The 20252-nt window shown below is 37.2% G+C and overlaps 1 protein-coding gene across 1 annotated transcript in view; it reads left to right on the forward strand.

Moving 5' to 3' along the window:
* DENND1A (DENN domain containing 1A) overlaps positions 1–20252 on the forward strand; it is a gene marked incomplete at its 5' end in the record, with an annotated part of 386178 nt that overhangs the window by 179491 nt on the left and 186435 nt on the right. The window contains one exon of the mRNA XM_069073945.1: positions 812–937. Within this exon, the coding sequence (XP_068930046.1) occupies positions 812–937 (126 nt within the window). The remainder of the gene's footprint in view (positions 1–811; positions 938–20252) is intronic.

Genomic DNA, 20252 nt, shown 5'->3' on the forward strand with positions numbered 1-20252 from the left:
AGAGAGAGAGAGAGAGAGAGAGAGAGAGAGAGAGAGAGAGAGAGCATTGATTGGTAACTTTAGGAGAGAGTCATTTCAGTGGGGTGATGATATTGGAAACCAGATGGAAGAGGGTTGAGGAGTGAATAAGAGGAGGGAAGTGGAGGAACTGGGTATAGATAACTATTTCCTAGGAGTTTCGTTGAGCAAGTGAGGAGAGATAGAAGACAATAGTTTGTGGGGATGGTGATGTCTAGTGGCTTAGGGGAAAGGAAATTGAGTTTGTTTTTTTTTTAAGATTGGAGAAACTTAAGCATATATTTGAGGGCAATATGGGAGGAACCAATGGAGAGGGGCCTGAAATCTCATTTCATCATGGCTCTCCTATGAAAAGAATATTCTTTGTGGAAGACTCAAGGTCTGTTACTTAATATACAAGTGACCTTTATTCATTTAAGTTCTCTGTCTCTCTGTTTCTTCAACTGTTTAATGAAGGGGTCAAATCAGATGACCCAGTAAGAATGCAAACTCCTTAAGGACAGGATCCATTTTACCTTTCTTTTGTATCCCCAGCATTTAGCACAAAAACTGGCACATAGTAAGCACTTAATAAACATTTGTTGACTGACTTCTGTTTCTTCTAACTCCAACATTCTGTGCACTAAGGTCCCTTTGAATTCTGACATTCTACAAGTCTATGAAGTATGTAGAATCCGTCCCTTTGGTGATACCTTTGATCTTTCAGAATATCACTAAGAAATTGTCACTCACCCAGGATTTTTCATCAAGGCTTTGACCAACTGACTTATGCTTCCCTTTTCTTTACTGACAGGTTTCTTCATTGAAGAACAGGCTAAAGAAGGTCTCTACCACAACTGGGGATGGTGTTGCCAGAGCCTTTCTAAAGGCACAGGCTGCTTTTTTTGGAAGTTACAGGAATGCATTGAAGATTGAACCTGTAAGTAGCCTCTTGACATAGTCTATATCCTTACTTTCAGTCATGGTTAAAAGACTCACTTGTGATAGGGGCCATGGGAAATTCCCAGAATCCCCCTGACCCTTGAACAAAGATAGAAATTAAATGTACCATTTTCTGAGCTAAGAAGTCAGGGCTTTCTGCCACACACTTTGGTTCTTTGATAGATATATGATTTTTCTAGTGTGCGGACTCTTTCCTCTTTTGCAGACTACAACTCTCCCATAACCTTTTTCTCCATGTTTTTCTATAAATCCTCCACCCAAATACCTCCAGTCCATTGGATAACTTCCTCTCATTCTGTTAGGATCTTCTGGGATTGAGAAGACCTCCACTGTCTCTTTTTTTTTTTTTTTCGCTTCTGTGACCCATTCTTTTGCTCCATATTTTACCGGAAATTGTCAGCAGTCATCTTTTATTTCCTTTTGCATCATTTATGATGTTAATTCTTCCAAGATTATAGTGTTCCAGTATTCATAGCCATATAGCATCAACAGGAGAATGCTGTTGTTTAAGAAAAGGGCTTTTTTTTTTGTGGCATCAAGTCATTTGAGATCATTGAAAGCACACTGCATTTTCCCAAATATAGTTCAGACTGGCCTCTTTCTCCTATTCAGTTCTGTGCCTGGTTTATCATCCATTCCCATTACCTGTTTAAGATACATGTATAAAGTATAAATTGATTGTTTATTAAATAATTTTAATTCCACTATGTTTATTTACTAATCTCCTTCCTTATTTGTGTAGAACACTGTGTTAGGGACTAAGGAAGATACAAAGAGACATAAAGCTAGTACCAGTCTTTGTACACTAAGCGTGATTCTACCATTGAAGAAATTACAATCTAATTTGGGGAGAGATATATGAAACAACCATAACATATCTTACTTCCTTAACCAACTGGAACATTTTAGAGGTCAGTTCCACAAAGAGGACTCTTTAGTAATGAATTCAGCTAACCTCAGTTAAGCACTTATTACATACAAAGCACTATGTTAAGTGCTAGAATTAAAAAGATAGAACATAGACCTTACCCTCAAGGTGCTTACATTCTAATAAGGGGAAAGGACAAGAACAGACATTACTATGATACAAAGGAGAGTAAGATAATTGCAAAAGGATTCTGATCCAAGTGTTCTGGGAAATATGAGCACAGAGAGGTCACTTTCATTGTGGGGCCAGAACGCTTTGTGAAAGATATGGCAGCCAAGAAGGGTCTTAAAAGAAGTAAAAATATCTATGAGGGGTGGCTAGGTGGCACAGTGAGTAAAAGCCCTGGCCCCAGAGTCAGAGGGCCCAAGTTCAGTTCTGGCCTTAGACACTTAACACCCACACACACACACAAAAAAAATTAGCCATGTAACCTTGGGCAAGTTACTTAACCCCAGTTGCCCTCCAAAAGGCAAATATATATATATCAGGTCACAGAGCAGTGATGAGGAAAGAAAAGTGTTGATGCAGAATAGTGAGAACAAAGACAAGAAGAGAATAGAAAATAGAAAGTAATACAGCTTAGCAGTGACGTAGAAGACATGAGGAAAGTTGTAGAGGATGAAACTAGAAAAGTTATAATGATATTTTAGAGAGTCTTAAATTCTATTATCAAAAAGATATTATTTTTTTGACAGACAACCTAAATGGACATTTGATTAATGACATTACAGGATTAATATCATTACAGCAGAATTTTGTTATAATGACATAACTGCAAAATCATTTTGATTGGGAGATCCTGATGTAAGCCTGTACACAAATGACTGCAGTATAACATAATGTTAAAGTTACCAGGAAAGGCTGAGTCTTGGCCTTAAAGGATAGGTAAGGGTAGGATTTTAACACTGAAGAATGAGAGACAAAGTATTTCCAATGTAGGGGATGGTATGAGTAAAGGTCTGAAGATGGGAAAAGACAGTGAGTTGAGGAAACTCTTTTGTCAAGTTGAGCAGAAGTCTGTGAAGTGGAATAAAGTGAGATAATGTTACAAAGTTAAGTTGGAGTCACATTAGGCCTAGAAGTCAGACTAGTAGGGATAAAAACTGACATGGTAGAATCAGGAAAGTTCTTGTTGTCCCTGAAATGAAACCATTTATGTGCATCTAAGTGAAAGAAAAACCACGGAAGCTCCATTGTTGATTGTTCCACCTGGTGGTTAGGAGGTAAACCACCAATCAAACAGATGATTCAGAAACCGTTCTAGGGGCCACTTTGTGTTATTAGGGATGAAGTATTTACCCTGGTACATTTGAACTCATAATTAACAAGCAGGCCTGACCTTTCCAGGAAGAGACTTAAGTCAGCCATTGGGGTTTATGAAGTATTTTCATAGCATCTCATCATCACAGCAACACAGCGTTTAAAATCTTAAGGACCCCTACCAAGGGCAAATAAGAAATCCAGTAAACCGATACTGAAAGACCCAAGATTGCCCTCATTCTTCCACTTTTATAGAGGATTCAGATTTCAATTTTATCCTCACCTGTCCCTGCTTTACATCCTAGACATTTGCAATCATATCTCCAATCTAGTGTCTTGGTAGTTGATAGCTGGGAATCATTTGGAGACAAGGGAACTATTGATGTTAGTTCTTTGATAAATACTTAGTCCAGTGCCCTTCATTCATAAACAGGGAACTTAAAGGCCAAAGGTCTTTCTTTTTGTTCTAAAGTAACCTTGAGCTCAATCATTCTGTGTTCCAGTGTGCCTACCAATTCTACCATCTTGTGTCCTTACATGGAATGTCCTAAAATCCATCCTGCAGTTTATTAATTTGTGTTCTGAAATATTTTCTTCTCTAACAGTCAATAAGTTCTATGAACTTAGAAATGTATAGACATTGTATGAATATGTATTGGCAAAAACAAACAAATGCCATCCTATCCAAAGACTTCTATGTTTCTTCAGTCTGGCAAAGGGGAGGGCATTTCCAAATAATGAATGTGCATTCTCTATTTATGGGTTACTCAGAGGAACATCAGGTGTGAAACCCAGGAAAATATAAGTAGAGCCAACTTCTTTCTTTTCCATACAAATGACAAATCTAAAACCCTCCTGGCAGCCCAATGTGGGGTGAAAAAAAACTCCTTTATCCATGTCAAGCGGTTGCCCAGACTTCCGTTCATTTATTTGGGCCTTTCTTGCTCTCTGACACGCCTCCTGCCTGTTGCCAGGCAACTCTTGGAGTAGCAGCGTGTGTGCAGCTCTGATGGGTGTAAGAGATTAACTAGTTAAGACTGGGGTTTTTTTATGACTAGAAGGGGCAGGAAGAGACAAATAATTTAATTGTTCATCTGCAAATCATGTCACCTTCAGTTTTAAAGACAAAATTGTAGGTGAGAGGTCTAAACTTTTGGGAGTAGAGAGTGGGGGGACGTTCAGTTTTTTGAATACTCTAAAATTTCCAAAATTCTCCTCCTAGAGAGAATAAATGAGTTGAAAGCAACACTTTCTGGCTTTACCCCCTTTGTATTAATAATTACAGACCACATTTCTATAACACTATCATTTATAAAGCATTTTTCATAACAACAATCTAGTTAGTTAGGCAATTGCAAATTTTAGTATCTCCATTTTACAGGTTCAGAAACTAAGGGTTATAGAAGAGCAAATTATTTGTCCATACAGTTTATAAGTGAGCCTGGACTTCTGATTCTGTCTAGTGCTCCTTTTGCTATATCATGCTTAACTCATGTACCATGATGCCTGTCAATATCATGAAATCTCCTAAATAAAATGTCCTCAACTGTAATCATAAGCTCATTCAATCTTAAATTGTAAGGGAATAAATATATAGGTGACATAGTAGATAGGAAAGCCACTTAAACGACTCTTATCTTTAATTTACTCATCCATAAAATAGCATACACCTAACATAGTTTTTGTGAGGATCAAGTGAGATAATATCTTTAAAGTATTTTGCAAACTTTAAAATGCCTTATAAATATAATGAAGAAGATGATGATGATGATAATTATGGAGGACATGGAAGAGCACAGAAGGTTAGAACTGGAAAGGGCTTCAAAACTGAGATTATTTGAACAGGATGTTGGCATTAGAATGGAGTTAAGAACACAAGCTATTAGAGCAAAAAATGTAAAGTGAGATGGGACCTTAGGTGTCATCTTGTCCAATCCCTATGTAGAGCATAAATCTTCTGTATATCCTCCAGAAAAGGATATCCAGTTTCTGCATGACAAACTTCAATAGTGGGAAGCTCATGTTATAATGTAGTATACCACTCACTTCTCTCACTGGCTTCACAAACCTTTGCAATCTGGCTTCCAACTCTGTCACTTAAGTGAAATTGCTCTTTTCAAGGTTAGAATAATTGTTTAATTGCCAAATCTGATCATCTTTTCTCAGTCCTCATTGTTCCTGACCATTCTGCAGTATTTGACACTTGTAAAAACCTTTTCCTTATAGATACACTTTCCTCTGTGGGCTTTTATTGGTTCTCCCATACCTTTTCATCACTTCTCAGAGTCCTTTGTTGGTTCATCATCCATATTTCTCCCCATAATTGTAGGTGTACCACATGGTCCTATTCCAAGTCCTTTATTTACCTACTTTCTTAATGATTTCATCAGGTCTCATAAGTTTAATTATCATCTCTGTGAGGATGATTTCCAGATTTGTACTCCATATCTCCTGCTTCTTTCCCTATCACTGGTGCTATATCACCAACAACTTATTGGACAGTTTTACTTCAATCACCCATAGTTATCTCCAATTCAGTATGTCCAAAGCAAAACTCATTTTCATTCCTCAACACCCTACTCCCTTCTCAATGTCCATATTTTGGCTGAGGGTGCCATGATTCTCCCCATCATCTAGGCTCCCAACCTCAGGGACCTCCTCTCGACTTTTTATTCTCCCTTGCTCTACATATCCCATCAGCTGCCAAGTCTTGTCAGTTCCATCTCCACAACATCTTTCTCATCTGTTCTTTTTTCCTTACTGATACAGTTGCCAACTTACCTTAGACCCTAACGTACCACTTCTTATCTGGATGGTTTCAACAGCCTCTTAATTGACCTCCCTGCTCCAACTCTCTCCCCTCTCCAGTACATCCCCACATAGCTGCCAAAGTGATTTTCCTAAAGCTCAGGTCTGAGGATGTCACTTCCTTGCTGAATAAACTCCCTAATACTTCTAAGATCATATACAAATTTCTCTATTTCTCAAATATTCTCTATTCCAACCCTTCAGGATGGAAGGGGAGCAAATAAGCATTTATATAGTGCCTTCAATGTGCCAGGCACTGTAAGTGCTTTATAAATATTCTCTCATTTGATCCTCACAAAAACCATTTGAGTGAGGCAAGTGCTGTTATTACCCCCATTTTACAATTGAAGACATTGAGGCAAACAGAGGTTAAGTGACTTGCCCAAGATCACACAGCTATAAGTGTCTGAGGCTAGATTGGAACTGGGGTCCTCCTGACTCCAAACCAAACGCTCTAGTCATTGTACCACCTAACTGCCTTCACAGCCTGGCATTACTCTACCCATCTAGCTTTATTATATATTACTTCCATTCATGCAGTCTTTGGTCCAGTCAAACTGACCTTCTTGTTTTTACACAATGACACTCCACTTACCATCTTTCTTTTCTGTACCTTGGCATAGGCTATCCCTTTATGCTTTGAATGTACTCTGTCCTCAGCTCTGTTCCTTAGAATCTCTAGTTTCTTTCAAAATCCTGGCACCTTCTACATGAGGCCATTCCCCAGCCTTCTAACTGTTAGTACCTCCCCCACAAATTACCTTGTATTTATTTTATGTATACATAAAATATTTTATATGTACACATACAAATATGACATATGTACATGCATACACACACACACACACACACACACATATATATATATACCTACATGTTGTCTGTCTTGATGTGCTGAGAATGTAAGCCCCTGGAAGGCAAAGACAGCTTCATTTCTATCTGTGTTTCCCCTGCTATACCACTGTGCTTGGTACATAGTAAGTAAGCACTTGCTGATTTAATTGATTGGTTGATTGATTGATTGCTTGCTTTTAAAAAGGTTGTCTAGCCTCTGTCTGGAAAATTTCAACAAAGAGAAACTCTTTTCACAGTATTGCCTATCTTTGCTAAGCTGATCCATCAGCATTGCAGGAATGAGGATAGTGCAGAAGAAATACTTGCACCTCAGTGATCACCACTTGCTCTTTGTATCTTCTACTCATTAGGACTAGATATCTGACATGAAACACAAATTAGGTCCTTTCAAAAAGGAGGAAGTGACCATTTTAGGGGGGATATAAACCATAGCTTAAGAATACTTCTAAAGATTTGTGATTTCGTTGTTATAAGTCCTTAATCTAACAAAACAGATAGAAATGCCTCCACACTATAGTAGATTTTTAGTAATTTGCTTTGGCAAAAAAAAAATCATTTCTTGGTAAATACCATTCTGGGTATGGGCCCTTCTGTATCTTAGCAAGGTTTAGGAGATAAACACACAGTCTATGACCAAGCACATTCTAAAAGATTGTCTAGCTTGGTGTGAATTATTATATTTTGTACTCTGTTTGATATAACACCAGTCACCCATATGTCACAAGGCAGTCCAGAGGTAAATTGTACTGGGAGGTTTTAAGAAGAGAGTGGCCAAATGAAAGCCAGATATCTAAGTGAAAATAAAATAATTTTCTTACAGTAATAAGCTGCCTTTAGAGGTAATGAGCTTCCTATCACAGGTGGTAATCAAGCTTCAGCAAAATAACAACCAAGGTGTTGGTGGAGTCCATTGTAGTAAAAGTGCTTTGAGTAGTAAGTTGGACTAGATAACTCCCAATGTCCTTGCTAACTCTGAATCTGTAATTCTATGAGTCAAAATAGAAGCTATAAAATGCTAGGCATTGAAGAGATATGATTCACTTAGATGATTTCAAAATACATCTTTGAAAATGGATTGTCCTGTGATAGAGTACTCATCTACTTTTCTGGGATCTGGGAACATAAATCAGCTTCTATGATGCTTAAAGGTTAAAACTCTGAAAGGCTGCCCCTAGTGTTTTGGTATGTATAGCTTTCATGTATCATAAATATAAATAAATTTATATTCAGTAGTTTGTTTTCTTCTCCAAAGTTAGTTACTATCTGTAGTGATCCTTAGGAACCAGCATGGGTTCATTATAATAAGTCAGACCAGGGGCGGCCAGGTAGCACAGCGAGTAAGAGCACCAGCTCCAGTGTCAGGATGACCTGGGGATCGAATCCGGGCTCAGACACTTAGCACCCACCCAGAAACACCTGGCCATGTAACCTTGAGCAAGTTACTTAACCCCAATTGCTTAGGGACAGCCAGGTGGCTCAGCAAGTAAGCGCACCGGCTCCAGTGTTGGGATGACCTGGATCAAATCTGGGCTCAGATACTCAGCACCACACCCAGAAATAACTGGCCGTGTAACCTTAAGCAAGTTACTTAACCCTGATTGCTTAAAAAAAAAAAAAGTCAGACCAGACAAAGCCCATTTCTATTCTTGAACAAATACTAGATAAAGGAATACTATAAGTATATTAGACCTCGATTTCAGTCAGTTATTTTACAAACACTCTCATGATATAATTGTAAAGAAGCCTAGAAGTTGACGATTTAGACATTTAGGAGAATTAAGAACTAATTGAGTCACCAGACACAAAGAATACTTAGTCATAACTTAGTGTCGACTGAAAGTGTTGCAATGCTAGGACTTTGTTCCTTGAGCTTGTCCTGTTCAAAATTGTTATCAGTGACTTGATTGAGAACATGGATAATATGCCCATCAGATTTGTGGGAATGGATAGCTAATATGTTGGTTCATAGAACTGAGAGCAAAAATATCTCAGTAGGCTAAGGTAATGAAACAAGTCTAAAAAATGAAATTTTATAAGTGTAAATTTTTATATTTGGGTTATGAAAGTCACTTTTTTTGGTTCAGAGGTTCTAGAGGAAATTCATGACCTCTGAACGCCCCAGTCTAAGAGTTCCAATTCTGAGAGTGTACTAGGACTTATTCAATTCAACATGCAATTATTCAGTACCTTCTGTATATAAGGCATTTTGTTCAGTGCTGGAGTTACAAAGACTATATAGTCTACAGGAATTTTTATAATAGCAGGAAAATATCCTTTGTAATTTTTTATAATTCATAATTTGGGGGCTTTAATTTCACATAGGTGACTGTAACAACAACAATAATAACTGATATTTATAATTCACTTTGTATTTTCAAAATATTTTGAAGGCTTGTTAGAGCCTTACAACAATCCTGTGAGGTTGGCAGTGGAAGTAGTGAGTGATACTCTCTTTAAGAAAAAAAAAATTTTACACATTAGAGAACCAAGACTGAGGAGTTGAAAAAAATCTACCCCAAGCTACACAATCTAATCAACTGAAGAACTAGGCCTGAAATTCAGATGTCCTTATTCCAAATCCAGTGCTCTTTGGAGTGGACTTTGAAACTTAGTGGATATGTGATTATGGGTAGGGTACTTTATGACTTTAATTCTCTCTTTCGTCATCTGTAAAATTTGATTAATAATATTAGTACTTCCTACCCCATAGGATTGCTGTCGAGAAAGCTCTTTGTAAGCCTTAAGATGCTATTGAAATCTGAAAAGTTATTATTATGCCATTTTGTAGGCTTGAAGTCTTTATCTGCATTCTATAAGAATGATTTCCATAGGGTCCACAACTCACTACAACTTGAGGGTATTTTAACTAAAGAAAAAGAAAAAAAATTTAATTCTTAAGCTATTTTCTTTTAAAACCCAATTTCTCTAATCTGCAGCATTTCTTGACAAATGCAGGTTGAACTAGCACCATTTGTAAATATTGTTGCCGGGGGAAACTGTCAAAATTTATTACATTCTTTTCGAAACATCCATTTAATAGATAATTTTAATTGCCTAATATTTTGTTGTTTAAATATTTGATATTTATAGAGGTAATTGGATGAAAAAGTTAAGTACTTAGAAATGTGTCACTCAGTATTCTTTCTCCTGGGGTGACACCTAGTGGTTGACTAACTTTCTAGCATTGAAAAAAAAAAGAGCATAGACTTAAAATATTAGAAAAGAAGGGACTTTAGAACATATAACATGAGAGCTTAAGAAACTTAGTGAATAGCATGTTAAAACAAAGAACTAATCTGTTAGAGGTAGAAGGGCCTTAGACTAGACAATGTTAGAACTGGAAAGCATCTTATGAAATAGTGTTAAAGCTAGAAGTGGTGACCTTTGAATTTATCTAGTCTAAATCCCTCACTTTACAACTGAAACAACTGAGTGCCTGAAAAGCTAAATGATTCTCCAAGGTCACATACTTAGTGAGTTATAGATCTGATACTCAGTACCAGGTTCTCTAACTCCTGAACCCAGTATAAATTCCATTTCCATTTATACTACCAGACTTTTCAATTATAGTAACTTTGAGAAAAAGAAAAGTAAAATAATGTTCCAAAGTAGACAGCAGCTCTGGCTAGGGGGCCTTCCTATCCTTAATCATCTAAAAATTTGATTTCCTTGACTTTGCCTTTCTCAACCAACAGTTGACAATTGAGTCCTTTTCATTCAGTATTTTTATTAGCACAGCTAAAGGTAACATTGGTCTGAAGTACTAAAGCTTCTCTACTAGGTGTTCTGGGCAGATAGAAACGAGATTACTTGGATTTTTGTGCCTTGTAACTGACTGGGCCTCAAACATTTCACAAAATGTGGAAAAGCTATTGAATATTATTTGGTTATTATAAAAATTCAGAGCTTTAAAATGTCCATCCTATAACTGAGATAATCAGAAAAGTCAGCAATTCAAGTGGCTGGCTGCCTGCTGATTGGCTCCTATGAACATCTTTGAATGTGTTGAAATCTTATTAGCCAAAGCCTTATTATCTTATCAGACAGCACATGGATTTCTAATTTGATCATTCAGAGGTAGAATATAATTCTAATGGTAGCCTAATATCCTCTCTTGCATTTCTTTTGGTCTCTTCCTACAGTAACAGTATGATATAATGGAAAAATACTGGATTTATACATCTAAGGCCTAGATTTACATCCCAGCTGGACCCTTAATAGCTATGGGTGACAATGGATAATTCAATTTCCCTAGAGAACATGTGGTATGAGGAATATAAAGAATGCTGGATTTCTACTGTTGGATATAGATAGATAGATAGATAGATAGATAGATAGATAGATAGATAGATAGATAGATAGATAGATAGATAGATAGATACACACACACATATATAACTTTCCTGGTCCTCATCTTCCTCATCTATAAAATGAGAAGATTAGACTAAGTGACATTTCAGGTTCTCTTACACTTCTGAATCTGTGATCTTATGTTCCTTATCCAAACTTCCGTTTTCCTATCTATAAATATAAAGGTTGAACTTAATGATCTTTAAAGTCCTTTTTCATTTCTAAAAACAATAATCATAAATTAATGAATATATCTTCAGTGGCATGATTTCAGCAGTGTACTCTCTTTACTGATGCCTATTGTAACCCCTTCATATTTAAATGGAATATACCCTTTGTAAATTGTTAGGTCAGACCTCACCTTTTGTCTTTTCACATTCTGCTTTGTATTCTATTTATCTACATGCCTCTCGTACCTCCCTTTTCATCAGACTTAAGTTTCTTGAACATTTTTCATCATTTTATATTGTGCCTTGTATGTAGCAGGTGCCTAATGAATGCTTATTGAATTGAAGATGTATAATGAAGCACTATCTATGTATTTATTACAAAGTATAATGAAAAGATCACAGAACTTTGAGTTAGAAGACCTGAGTTTGAATTCTATCTCTGGCATTTACTAGTTCTGTGACACTAAGCAAGTTAGTTCTTTTTTCCAAACCTCAGTTTCCTCCTTTGAAAAATGATTGCACTATTTCCCTCTCAGGTCTAATGTGAAGAAATACTAAAATATGATGGTAGTAAAGCCACTTTTACTCATTAATCATTATAGAAAAAAAAAAGTATGTCTTTAAATGCTTTCATCAACCAAAAAAAGAACAGATCAAGGAATTGATCTCCATGTGGTTTTTTTAAAAATTAGAAAAACTCCATTTAACAAAGTAAGAATTTTGAGAAATCCAGATGATATTAACAAAAGTTAAAGAAAGTCTTATTAGCTATATGACCTTGGGCAAGTCATTTAACCCCAAGTGCCCTGCACTCCCCCCCCAAAAAAAAAAACGGAAAAAGAAAAAGAAAGCCAAAGAACCAATGAATTGAGAAGTAAAACTAGGGGCAATTTAAAAAAAACCTAATAAAATAAATAGCTAATCTGATTTTTTTATAGAGAAAGGAAAACCAAATTGTATCAAAAATGAAGAAAGGAGAATTTGCCGTAACTGAAGATGAAATCAAGAAAACTATCAAACTATTTTGCATATGCCAATAAAACTGATTACTTAGATATATAATGGATATTTATGAAAATAAAAATATTAAATAACCTGATATCAGAAAAGGGAATTGAATAACCAATAAATGAACCTCCCCCCAAAAATAACCCAAAACACAGTCACGTGAATTTACAAGTGAATTCCAAGAGCAATTAATTCCAATATTACATAAGCTATAAAACTGGGAAATAGGAAATTCTTCCAAACTCCTTCTATAGTACAAATAGAGTCTTGATACCTAAACCAGGGAGAAACAAAGAAGAGAAAGAAAACTATAGATCAGTATCCCCAATTAACACTCATCCAAAGAAATTAAATAAAGTATTAGCAAAGAGGCTACAATAATGTAATAAAAATATTATACACTAAGACCAGTTTGGATTTATGTAAGGTTGGTTGAAAATAATGAAAATTGTAACCACAATAGACCATGTTAAAAACAAAATAATAGAATCACATGATTGTATCAGTAAATACTGGGGAAGCTTTTGACAAAATCCAAAATCTGTTTCTGTTTTAAAACAATCACTAGAAAGCATGTAAATAAATGGACTTTTCCTTAATTATGGTTAGTAGTATCTATCTTAGACCAAAAGCCAACACTATATGTAATGAAGAAAGCCTAAAGACCTTCCCAGTAAGATAAAGGATAAAGCAAGGATTAATAGCATTATCATTGCTTTTATTTAGCATAGTGTTAGAATTGCTAGCAATAAGATAAGAAAATTAGCATAGATAAAGGAATAACTCACTTTTTGCTGGTGATATGTGACTCTAGAGAAACACAAAAAAGTCACTGGAAACAAATATCTTCAGCAACGTTTCAGGATTATAAAATAAATCCTTATACGTAATCCAGATTTCTGTATATTGCTGAAATGTTCATGGATATTATTGTCAAACTCAGGAAGACAATTACTTTCTATACATATAAAGAGAGAAAATCTAATTTCACAGTAGATAAAGTTGATGTCTGGCCTTATTGAAACATTTTCTCTGATTTTCATCAGGATCTGCATCCTACTCAACTGAAGTCAAATTCACTCGATGGAGGTATATTAGTGTTTTATTAAAGTGCTCAGGTGGGGGTTTAGGTTTGGCTTAGAAATTTTGGTTAGAAATTTGATCTAATGTATCTTACTTCAGACATTTCCCACTGTCACAATTCATTGGTATAAAGAAGTTACTTCTTGGAACCTTTCTTTCTGCCATTTTCCCTACTTAGGCATGTTTTCCCTCACTTCTCTTGCTCCCAACTATAAATAAGACTGGGAATATTGAGCTTATCCTGAGGAAGCTTATTGTTAATTTTAATATTTGTGCTTCTTCCTTGAAAGCGAGCCATTAACATGAGTTCAGTGAAAATATACAGCATCTATAGAATAAGGAGGTTGAGCTGTTTCATCTCTAACTTCCTTTCTAGTTCTGACATTTAATCACCTATAAAATGTAAATTGCTATGTCAATGTGTTAAAAATGATTAATATCATTCATGTTTTTTTTGTTAAATTTTCCCTTCTAGCTCTAACATTTCATGTTCAATACCCTAACAGTTGATTCTAAGAGGTCATCCAGATCTAACATTCTGCATATTGTGTTTTCCATTCTATGATCTAAGCTACACATTCCATATCTAATATTCAGTGATTCTGTGACTTCCTAGAACTTTTAAGGAAGGTACCAGAAATGCTAATGCATAGGTGAAATTCTTCTCTCTAGAAATTTAACATATATGACCCCCTGACATACACATTCAAATAAGTGAGTTGACTTGGTTTGTGTGTAAATCAGCCAGTATACCACTCATTGCTAACAACTCACCTGCCAGTTAGAGGTCTCTCCCATTTTCCCCATCACATTATACAGCCCCCAAGACAGGCACACTGTGTAGCACAAAGAAATCATAAAACGTCAGATACAAAAAACTCCAAAGCATGTGTCTTTCTGAATTTCACTTATGTTGCAGAGATGCTGAAGGCAGCTTTTGACGCTGAGAAAACAGCACTCGAGTATAGTGACATATCTTTCTCACTTTTTTTTCCCCAGTGGAATTGAAGTGCTCCTCTAGAAAACTTAGTTTGGCCAAAGGATAGTGTAGTGTATCTATATCTTTACATAAACACATTTGAGAGTGCTGACAAGGTATAGGGGACTTAAAAGGAACATATTACCTGCCTTGAAGTATGTGAAGGGCTGTCATGCGGGAAAGGGATTGGGATTGTTCCACTTGGCCCCAGAGGACAGACCTAGAACCAGTGGGTGTAAGTTAAAAGGAGGCAGATATCACCTTGACTTAAGGGAGAACTTCCTGACAATCAGAGCTTTCTAACTATGGGACAATCTACCTCTGAGATTAGTGAGCTCTCCATTCTTGGTGGTATTCAAACAGAGGAAGGATTTACAGATTCTTGCTTCAGCTAAAGGTTAGAATAGATGAAATTTAAGGTCCTTCCCAACTTTGAGGTTTTATATAAAACATTTATTTAGTTTTATTTTGTATACTATGTCTCTTTTCAGTAGACTGTTGATTATTTTAAATTAGGCAGATCTTTTCAGGACAAGAATTTTTAAATTGTGTGCTAGTTATGAGATGTCATTCCATACATCCAAAAGTAATGGTAGTTATAATATGTGTTAAATGACCCCCAAAAGTTATATGTATTAAACATATATTAAACAGTTATATTAAATAACTGGAGTACTGGGTCTAAACTCAAAGAAGTTTCTTTGTAAATAACCCTTGACATTTAGTTTTTTCTGTCATTCTATCCAACAAATTTATTAGGTGCCTGTAGTGTAGAGAGTACCATGCTGCACACTCAGGTAGGGGGAAAGACTATAAAACAACCACTGCCTTTGTCTTTACTTGGCTTGTCATTTAGCAAGGGTGCTAAAATGTGTGCAGAAGTAGCTAAGAAAATCACTTCCATGGCACTTCTCTCAGTGGCTGTTCCAAATAACTTGGCTTTGAAGTCAGACAACCCAGATTCAAAGTCCACCTGACATCTAGTGTCTTTGTGACCTTGTAACCTTCACAACCTTCCCAGACCTCGGTTTCCTGAATTCCCTTTAAGCTCTCATTGTATGATCGTCTGCCCTCTTTTTTTTTCTTTTTTTCTTTTTTTTTTTTGCTTTTTGGAGGGAAATTGGGGTTAAGTAACTTGCCCAAGGTTACATGGCTAGTATTTTTGTGTGGATATTAAGTGTCTGAGGCTGGAACTGAACTCGGGTCCTCCTGACTCCGGGGCTGACGCTCTACTCACTGAGCCACCTAGCCACCCCCTGCCCTCTTCTTTCTTCAAGCCTCCCATGCCAACCCATGCCACCATCCTTCTTATTCAAGGATCTCACTTCATACCTTACTAATAAAATAGAGGCCAATAACTGTGAGGTCCAATCTCAAAATACCTTGATATGCTCCTTTTTGTCCATTTTTGCTCTAGCTTCTTACCTCACCTGTTCAACCCATCCATTTATGGCCCTGATCCCATCCCCTCCCATCTCCAGCAATTTTCCTGCTCAGTTTTCAGTCCACACTCTCTGATCTCCATTTTCTCCATGTTACTGGTTCCTTCCCTGATGTTTACAAACAAACCTATATCTCCCTATCCTAAAAGGAGTTTCACTTGACTCTACCATTATCTTAGGGTAATATCCTATATCCTTTTCATAACCAAACTTCTAGGGAAAAGTTACCTATATATATTGATTCCACTTTCCTTTTACTCACCCTTTGTAGTCTGGTTTCTGACTTGATCACTCAACTGAAATCTCTTAATTGGAAAATCTAATAATTTTTTTTTTCTCAGTCTTTATCCTTCTCGACCTTTCTGGTGACTATACCCTCAACCTGGATAGAAGCTGTTGATTCATCAGCCATCTGTTTCCCTGAACTATGTTCTCCAGGCTGGGGTGTCCCCCTTGGCTCAGTGCTGAACCCTCTTCTTTTCAGTCTCTGCACTATACCAGAGGTATAGTATATACTATATATATAGAAATATATATAATATATACTAGGTAGCACAGTGGATAGAGTGTTGGATCTAGAGTCAAGAAGACCTGAGTTCAGAACCTACCTCAGATACTTACTAGCTGTGTGACCCTGGACAAGTCACTTATATTCTGTCAGCTTCGGTTTCTTTAACTATAAAATGAAGATAATAGTAACACCTACCTCCCAGGATTGTTTTGAGCATCAAATGAGATATTAGCATAGTCGCTGGAAAATAATAGGCAATTAATAAATGGTTGTTTCCATTCTCTAGTTGATCTCAGCAGCTCCTATGGATTCAATTATCATCTCAATGGAGATAATTCCCAAATCTGTATGTCCAGCCCTTGTCTTTTTCCTAAACCCTAGTCCAGAATCACCAGCTGTCCTTTGGACATTTCCAGGTGTGTAGTGCTATACAAATCTCAAATTCAACATGTTAAAAGAATTCATTATATTCTACCACCACCACCAGAAAACTTTCTCCCTCTTCTCAACTTCCTTATTTCTATCCAAGATACCACCTTCTCTCCAGGTACCAAGATTTTATCATCTCTGAGTCATCCTTAACATTTTACTCTCCCTTGCCCTTTATGTCTGACCGAATTTAGTTGATTTTACCTATGTAACAACTCTCACATCTCTTCCATTCTCTTCCCTCATTCATACATCACTTATTTTGTATTGGTCTTCTTACATTCAATAGCTCATCTCTTTTGTCCAATTTACAGAGTTGTCAGAATAATCTTCCTAAATCACAGGTTTGACCATGTCACTCCTCTACTTTAAGAAGGTCCAGTGACTAATTTTCTCCTCTATATAAAAAACAAACTCCTTTGTTTGGTATTTACAGCCCTTCACAATCTGAGTTCAACCTACTGCTCTAAGCTTTATTGCCCACTGCTTCCCTTCATCCTCTATATTCCAGCCAAAATGTCATGCTCGCCCTTTTCCACACAAGACCTTCCATCTCTTGCCTTTATGTCTTTGCCCAGCTATGAGGAGTGCATACCTTACATCTGCTTCCTAGATGCCCCAGTTTCCTTCAAGGCTCAGCTCCACAAGGCTCTTTCTGATACCTGTGTTCAAGTATCTTAAGGACTATCCTGGAAAGTTGTTATAAGACTTGTTCTTCTTGGACCCAGAAGATAGATCTGGTAACAATTAGTGTTGGTTCAAAAGAAGATGTTAGCTTAGCATAAAGAAAAATTTCTTTTTTTCCCTTTTTGGAGGGCAATTGGGGTTAAGTGATTTGCCCAAAGTCACATGGCTAGTATGTCAAGTGTCTGATGCCAAGAAAAATTTCTTAATAGAGCTTTCCAAGAGTAGAATGGTGTGCGCTGGGAGATATTGGGGTCCATTTTACTAAAGATCTTTTAGCAGATGCTGGATAACCTCTGTTTGGGTTATGTTGTAAAGAGAAGAACCAAATGCAAATTCTGACTCACTTATTAGCTATATAACACTGGGAAGATCATATGTTTCTGAGCCTTAGTTTCCTTGTTGATAGAAAAAAGAAAGGTGTGAAGGAGGAAATGAGAGAGAGAGAGAGAGAGAGAGAGAGAGAGAGAGAGAGAGAGAGAGAGAGAGAGAGAGAGAGAGAGAGAGAGAGAGAGAGAGAGAGAGAGAGAGAGAGAGGGAGAGAAAGGGAAGAGGAAAGGGAAAAGAGGGAGGAAGACGAGTGAGAGAAAGACTGTAAGAGAGGAGATGAAAAATGAGGAGAGAGAGAGAGAGAGAGAGAGAGAGAGAGAGAGAGAGAAGAGATAATAAAGTACTACCAGCCTCATGAGGTTATGAAAGGAAAATGCTTTGTAAACTCTAAGCAGTTTTATGTAAGTGTGATCTGTTGTCCTCTTCCTCACCAGCACTCCAGTATCCTCTGCTGCCTCATCATCCAGGTTATGACTCTAGACTGCCCTCCCCAAGGCTCTGTCCTAGTCCTGCTGTTCTTGTCTTTCTCTCTGACCTCAGCAGCTCATATAACTTGGATTATTATCTCTAATGATTTGCCTGTGTACATACGTATATATGCATATGTTGTGTCTATGTGCATATAAATGTACGTGTATATACACACATAGATATACACATACACCCCTATGTAGCCCAAGTCTCCCCCCTAAACCTCAGTTCTTCATCACTAATTGCTATTGAACATTTCTAATTGAATGTGTTGATGGCATCTCAAATTCAACATGACCAAAACAAAACTCATTTTCTTTTCCCCCAAACCTACCCATCTTCTACTCTTCTCTATTGCTGTCAAAGACACTAAAATTCTTTGTCTCCCTAATTTGTAACCCTAGTAATATTGTTATCTTCAACTAGCCTCGTGTGTCCAATCAGTTGCCAAATCTTGTCATTTCTACCTCTTCAGCACTTCCTACATATGACCCCTTCTCTCTACTCACACAGCCAACACAGTAATCCAGTCTTTCATCATCTCTCATCTCAATTATTACAGTGGTCTTATAACTGGTCTTCTTGCCTCATGTCTCTTCCCACTTCGGTCTGTCCTCTCCATTGCTGCCAAAGTGATTTTCCTTAATCACAGATCTAGCCATGTCACTCCTCCCTCAGTAAACTTCAGTGGCTCCCTATTGCCCCTAAGATAAACAGAGCTTATATTTTATCTTAAGGGCAATAGAGAATCACTGAAGTTTATCCCTATAAATTATGATGATCACTCTCAACTAACCCAACTTAGTCCTGCCTCCAGTTCCCTCATCTTTCCATTCAGGTTGTTTTCCATTCTCTGAAACTACCTGAGAGTTTCTAGACAGCCTACTTTTCTTCAAAACTTCCCATCTCCTTTGCCTCTGCAGCTCATCTGGGAACAAGGAAGCATGCAGCAGAAACTGGGGAAGAGTTGTTGCCCTGCTAGGGTTCGCTATCACTGGGACGGGGAGAATATGAAAGGATGAGAGTATACTACCCGTTGGGGAATGAGTCCAGTAAGAATATCAGTGGATGGGAGGAGTTCCACTAATAAGGAGACATAGTTAGAAGGTTAAAAGTCTCCAAAGGCATAAGCAGAGCTTGATGATGTTATGTCCCAGGACTTCTGAAAGTCTGACCCCCAGGCAGTAGATGGAAGTGTGTTAGGATCCAACTGCTTTGCCTGACACCTTCAGAGAGCCATTTCCCTCTTCATCATATGGAATATTAAGTTGCTAAGAGTTCAGATGTGGTAAAACACTGACAAATTTGTCATCTCAGATCTCTTTTTTTCCCCTCCTTTTAGCTTCATCTATAAAAGCTCATGGGAAGATCTGACTTAGTTGAGTGTTAAGCCAGAATGTTAGACTCTGAAGTAGCCTGGCTTGAGATGATAGAATCTTAAAATTTGAGCTGAAAGGGACTTTCTGGTCCAAACCTTTCATTTTATAGATGTGGAAACTGAGGCCCATCAGTGTTGAGTAGGTGAAATGACTTGCCTATGTCACTCAAATAGTTTTCTTTGCTGGGATTTGAACCCAAGGGTTCAGCTTCCCAATCCAATGCTCTTCCTACTGCATCTTGCTTACTTAGAAATTGATTAGGCTGTGCATAGAAGGTGAAAATGGCATGCAGCTGTCTCTTAGTGGCAGCAGTCCCTTGGCATATAAAGGAGCTTCAAGTTATTCCCCTGCCACTGGTAAGGAGTGAAGTAGGTGTAGTTGGAAGATGGCCTTTGGTTAGTTGCTTGTGACAGTATATTGCAAGCAGAGTGGTGACTATACAGAGGAAATGTAAAGAAGCCAAAAGTGACTATGAGTCAGTGCATAATTTAGTGCTTTTATGAATCATTATATGTGATTGTGATTATGCTTTATGTGAGGCTCCCTCACCAACTTGTATTTTGGCCTTTGGGCGCATATCTCTAGATCTGTCACCTCAGTTGACT

The sequence above is a fragment of the Petaurus breviceps genome, unplaced genomic scaffold, assembly GCF_028583685.1.
Source record: "Petaurus breviceps papuanus isolate PSGF00001 unplaced genomic scaffold, PetGlider_PUasm1.0 90879, whole genome shotgun sequence".
In the NCBI taxonomy this organism is placed as follows: domain Eukaryota; kingdom Metazoa; phylum Chordata; class Mammalia; order Diprotodontia; family Petauridae; genus Petaurus; species Petaurus breviceps.